At 39.7% G+C, this 5,636-nt stretch overlaps 2 protein-coding genes across 4 annotated transcripts; one reads left to right on the top strand and one right to left on the bottom strand.

The window, feature by feature from the left end:
* Window positions 1-2,210, top strand: LOC121805575. 3 transcript variants are annotated; one of them, XM_042205487.1, is made up of 3 exons: window positions 1-460; window positions 631-1,837; window positions 1,912-2,210. In XM_042205487.1, the coding sequence occupies exons 2-3, from the start codon at window positions 644-646 to the stop codon at window positions 1,933-1,935; spliced, it is 1,218 nt and encodes a 405-aa protein (XP_042061421.1). In that variant the 5' UTR covers window positions 1-460; window positions 631-643; the 3' UTR covers window positions 1,936-2,210. The 3 variants fall into 3 exon arrangements, with proteins under 3 accessions (XP_042061421.1, XP_042061419.1, XP_042061420.1); XM_042205485.1 differs by having other exon boundaries at window positions 1-464; XM_042205486.1 differs by having other exon boundaries at window positions 1-513.
* A 99-nt stretch (window positions 2,211-2,309) lies between these two features.
* LOC121805574 (serine carboxypeptidase II-2-like) lies at window positions 2,310-5,014 on the bottom strand. Its single transcript, XM_042205484.1, has 10 exons — window positions 4,682-5,014; window positions 4,297-4,404; window positions 4,004-4,099; window positions 3,835-3,927; window positions 3,670-3,755; window positions 3,328-3,591; window positions 3,119-3,246; window positions 2,950-3,045; window positions 2,667-2,772; window positions 2,310-2,581 (listed from the first exon to the last, which is right to left on the bottom strand). Exons 1-10 carry the CDS (start codon window positions 4,947-4,949, stop codon window positions 2,420-2,422), a joined length of 1,407 nt encoding a protein of 468 aa, XP_042061418.1. The 5' UTR covers window positions 4,950-5,014; the 3' UTR covers window positions 2,310-2,419.
* Window positions 5,015-5,636: the final 622 nt, after the last annotated feature.

Raw genomic sequence — 5,636 nt, 5'->3', positions numbered from 1 at the left:
TGCAACTTCATCGCATATTTATACGTAATTTAATTGTGTTAGTAAATAGCAACCGGAAAATCTAAGTCACGCCTTTTCTCGTTGTAAAAAGACAAATTACTAAACCGTTACAGTTATCCTCAATTTTCATTTTTCTGGGGATTCTTCATTTTTCCGAGCTTTTTTTCTTCAACAGCTTTATACTTTAAGAAACTTGTTGCTTGCTATTTGTTTTTCCCACTTCACACACGCATACGCATAGTTGCCTCTTCAGTTTCCTTGCCGTATAGCTTTGATTGGTTTCTGTGACTAAATCTGCAAATTTCTTCTTCTTCTTCTTCTTCTTCTTCTTCTTCTTCTTCTACTTCTTCTTCTTCTTCTTCTTCAAGATAAAGAGGATTTGGGCTCGCTTGTTTCTTCTTCATACTCAAAATCTATTCTAGTTTCCATCCAATTTCACTTCATTTGCTGCAAACATATAGTAGGTAACAACTTATACTTTTTTATGGTAAATAAATGGCATCATTGATGGAGGTAAGCCAAATATTTGAGTTTCTTGAACATGGGCTTGCCTCAATCATGGTGATACTGGGCTAATTTGGATGAATTGCCAGTAAAGTTTAATTCTTGAAATTCTGTATTGATTCTCAGATTCTAGTGTTTCATGTGTGGGAATCCGATGGGTGATGATGATGATGCTTTGTCTGAGATTTGTGCTCTAAAAGATGCACTATGTGCTCAGCAGGAGCTTCTGCAGAAGCTCTACAGTGATTTGGATGCAGAGAGGGAGGCCTCTGCCTCTGCCGCCAGCGAGGCCTTGGCCGTGATCCTCCGGCTTCAGGGTGAGAAGGCCGCGGTGCAGATGGAGGCCGACCATTACAAGAGGCTCTCGGAGGAGAAGATATGCCATGCCGAGGAATCTCTAGCTATGATTGAAGATACAGTTTATCAGAAGGAAATGGAGGTGGCTGCATTGGACTATCAACTGCAAGCTTATAGGTCTAAGTTGTTGAGCGTTGGTTGTGATGAACATGGCTTTGGTGGGGAGATGAACCGCATTGGGAGAAGGCATTCCGTGCCCATTTCGTGTAGGGGGGAGAGGGATTTGGTTTGTGGTGATGTGGAGGGGAAGGTGGTTGAGGAAATGTGTTTGGATTCGGGGAAAAAGATTGATGGCTATTGGGAGAAGATTAGGAGGTTGGATGAGAGGGTGAAGGAGATTGCAGGAGGAAGTTCTTCTTCTAGGAGTGAGACACGGTCTCCCTCTTCATCGTTGTCTTCACGTCTGAGTAGAGGGAGTTTGTGTGATCCAACGAGGGACACTGGCAGTTCGTGTCAGCCAAACAGGATGATGGATGGAATTGGTGAGACTAAGAGTTCAGATGGTGTAGCTGCTGATGGTTCTTGTTCGACGAGCATTCATGACGTGTTTGAAGTTCCACAAGCGGATGAGAGGTGTGAATCAATGGAGAAAGATGAAATCAAGAATCTTGAAAAGGAAGATGTTTTTCCAGAGGCTGCGAAGATGGCTAGAGATGAGCCCGAGTGGTTCAAGAATGTGTTGCAGTCGAGCCAAGTGAGTGATGTTGAGTGCGGTTTGGTAGTTGCGCCTGCTGCAACGAGCATTGCTCAGTTTCATATGACGATGAGTCAAGTTGGTGGGAGATCAGAGATTGTGGAAAATGACAGACCATTAACATGTAGAAGCAGAGAAGAAGAACTGAAATTGTTGCATGAGCTTAAAGAGAAAGTGAATTTGTTGCATGATGAAATCAGGAGTTTGAAGGGGAAGAAACCATCCCCTGTTAGAAAAGAAGAAAAAGAAGAGACGTCCTTGGCTATGGCTCTTCTCGCAGAGGTACTCTTCTCTCTCTCTCTCTCTCTCTCTCCATCGAAGCTACGAGTAAATTAATCTTGTGCATTGTGTTGCAGGCAATGCTTTCCTTTTGGCTGTGAGCTGTGATGGAAGTTATAGAGATCAACCTGCTGATTTAACCGACCCTTGCGTATTGTATGTGCTCTCTCTGCCCTCTCTCATCAACGCCTCATTGTGTAAGATCTTTGTCAATAATTACTGTATGTATTTTTATTTTTTTCCTGTAATTGATCAAGAGTTGGCTTTGGATTTTTTTGGTTTGTGTTTTGGGTTTTGGTTGCAGCTGCATACTTCTTTTGTACAGAATGAATACTGCCATGTTACATATAAATGATATAATCAAGAATGTCTTGTATTTCTCTGTCTCTGTCTCTCTCTCTCTCACTCTCAATATATTGTGATCAAGCATGCATAAGTAATTCGATTGTGTAAAGCAGCATATGGAGAAAAGGCAAAAAACTGGAAACAGAACTTTGATTAATGGCACTAGAATTATAGCAATTTATTGCAGAAATGATGTTTCAAACACACAAGATCATCTGCATCATCAGCTCACAAGGGAGACTACGAATCACTCAACAGTGCCATCTCCGGCATGGACTTCCCAGACAGGAACGACTTGATGAGCGTCAGAGCTTGCTTTGGCTTATGCAGGGGAACTTCATGGCCGGCTCCTCTCACTGTCACGAATGTCAGCCCCTCGTATTCTTCTGTCCATCCGCCTACCTGTTTGCCAAACACAACGAATATTCAAGTCTGATCAGTAATTGACCAGAATCAGATGGTGGTGAGGTGAGTGCAGAAAGCTGACCTGGCCATCGTCGTACCAAGCGCGCCAAGGCCTAACTGTCTGAAGCTTCATAGCATTTATGCTGTAACGGGTCGAAGTCACCGGAATCACAGCATCCGTGTCACCACTGTCCACATAAGGAACATTGTATTGAAATTGTACTCTTTTAAAGGAGACAGATTAGGCCAATGTTGAATGTTTTCCAACTACTTGCATCTTCTTTCATAAATTACCTTAGTTTTTATACTAGAATTTCCCTTTCTAATACTTCAAATTCAGATACAAAGCAAAGTTTTAGAAAAACCTGAACATCCAGATACGAAGTCCAGAATTCAAGAGCTCACTGTAGACATCCAAAACCGATTGAGGCGAATCCTGCCAGTTTTCATTCACCAAGCCACTGCAATCACAGTATATATCTGTCTTTTAATGAATCAAAAGGAAAACATAGTAAGTTTGCACTGATTTGGCACCTGCAAGTCTCCCAACGGGAGTTTCTGCTACGGACATGAAGAGCATCTTGAACCTCGGGGAGATTGAAATATTGAACCGTATGCTTCTCTGTGCATGGATCGTATGATCTTCTGAGAAGACCAACCTTCTAAACCTCAAGAAAATAGATACCATTAATAACCCAAATATGAAAAAATCGAAGGAAAATGCCAAAGATGTGAACACTTACAGTCTTGCTTCTCCAAAGATGGCTTAATCTGCTGAAATTAGCAGTGCAGGGAGGAGTATAGATGCTGTACATATCAATGTTCCCTACTTCTTGATCAGCGATCATGAGGACTTCCACGCATTCCTCTGAGGTGTGAACAAATGAATCGAAGTCACACTTAGCGTTCAACTGTTTGTAGGTCTGATCTGAGATCATGCCAACAGACCACATGAATTGAAACACCCCGAAATGGTCATGAAAGTCGTCTGTTAGAGCATTTCCAACCTGAATGCAGAGGCTTATTTCAAGGTTATCCATTTCCACACAAGCACATATCACTCTAATATAGTGAGAGGAGAATACCATGAAACCCTTAAGATTGATAGTTTCTTCTCCATTTTTCTCATTGTATTTGACGATGGCATGAGCGAGTTGAGGAACATAATGCCCTGAATCAATATAGTAATAACAGTAGCAATATAAAATTTTGCATGTAGAAATATGGAAAGTGTAGAATAATGAACCTACCGGCATAGCTCTCTCCTGTGAGATACAAGTCTGTTCCTTTGTATTGTGGAAAACGTTCCAACCATTTCTCGATAAATTTAAGGTTGTCAGCAGCTGCGAGAACAGAAGTTTCTGCATCAAAATACACAGAATTTGTTTTGATGGTAGATAGAAGAAGAAGAAACTATACCGGTTCTTTTATCACCATTGCTCAGTAAATCAGAGGAAGTGTTTGAATACGAAAAACCAACTCCGACAGGAGAATCCACGAACAATATATTTGCAACTGCAAAAATAGAAATCAAAATGGAAATGAAGAGTTTTCAGGTAGACATCTATAAGTCCAAATGACCATTAGTTGATATAATATCCTTTGCCATATCACAAACTCGAAATGCAGCCTAAAACGAAATCTTCTATTGCTGCTGTTTCAACAACTTGCGTTTCAACCAAACAAAAACTACAAGAGGCATATAGAACTACCTTTATTCCAAGAATAATGATTCAAATAAAGGGTTTTCCCATCCTTCTCAATATGCAATGGTCCAATTTCCTCAGCCAGCCCATAGGCAATTGATGAACACCCAGGCCCTGAATATCACACACAACTCAAAAGTCAAAACAGTTACACATGAATATAAAATGGATGTAAGATCATATAATCAAGTCAAAAAGATGAAGCACAATAAAAGCATATCATAGAGATCACATCCACTTCCATTCTCCTCTAATTCTAAACAACATCATCACTCTATCACAAAATTGCTACTCACAATTTACACCAACAACACTCAAAACAAAAGTCAAAATGGAACTTAACAAGGCAAGAACATTTAGAAGATGAAAAGCATAATTACTACATAACGACCTCCATTGAGCCAGAGAACAATAGGTTTGGAAGAAGGGTTCTCCTCGGCCTCAAAGAACCAATAGAAGAGCTCTCTCCCAGATTCTTCGTTGACAGTGATGTAGCCAGCGTAGTGCGCGAAGCTCACGTTGAAATTCTGGCCGGGAAGCTTCAACACTCGGTCCAACTGCTGCTGATCAAACGAAAAACTGCCGGTGCATCTGATCGAGTGGAGCTCTGCGACTGATAGCACGACGAAAACGTTGAAAACCCATATCCAAAATGGCATCTTTCGACGATTGGATTGGGAATTGAAGTGTTTTTTCAGAGTCCCAACTCCCAATAAAAGATAACGAAATGGGGTGTGTGTGATCTTTTTATATTGTTGTTTTTGCTGTATTTTATCGTTGCAAAATGCGTCCATTGTGAGTCTTTTTCTTCTCCATTTCTTTGGAAGGCAGTTGAAATTAGAAAGCACGTCTCAATAACATTTCCTCATTTCATAATACGTCCGAAAATATCATTCCTTCAAAATTTACAAATAATTATGCTCAGCTTGAGCCCATATTTTTTTATATAAAAAATAAAATCGTTTTGGATATAAAACTTGGGAATGGATTCTGGTCTTTGAACAAGACAACTTCGCCTCCATATCAGTGTTTTTTATTATGTTTTGTTTTCCTATTTTTTTTCGCTGTGGCCTTCTTTTAAAAAAAATTAGGTATGTTTTTGTTTTTGCCTTCAGTTTATTTTATTTTGATATTTTACTTTAATTGATAAACACAAAAATCAAAGAAATAAAAATAATGTTGACGTAGAAGATAGGATGGAAGGGTGAATTTATAGGAGGAGGAAGCGGAGAAAGTCAATGGAATATACGTCCTACTTTTATATATTAATTTTACAATTAAATGTGAGTGAAATAAGTTAGTAAAATGCATAATTTATTACCAAAAGTAGTAAAAAGTGGGAGGGT

Source organism: Salvia splendens, chromosome 5 (genome assembly GCF_004379255.2).
Source record: "Salvia splendens isolate huo1 chromosome 5, SspV2, whole genome shotgun sequence".
Lineage (NCBI taxonomy): Eukaryota > Viridiplantae > Streptophyta > Magnoliopsida > Lamiales > Lamiaceae > Salvia > Salvia splendens.
The sequence above is the reverse complement of the archived record's forward strand: the minus strand, read 5'-3'. Positions and strand labels throughout refer to the sequence as shown.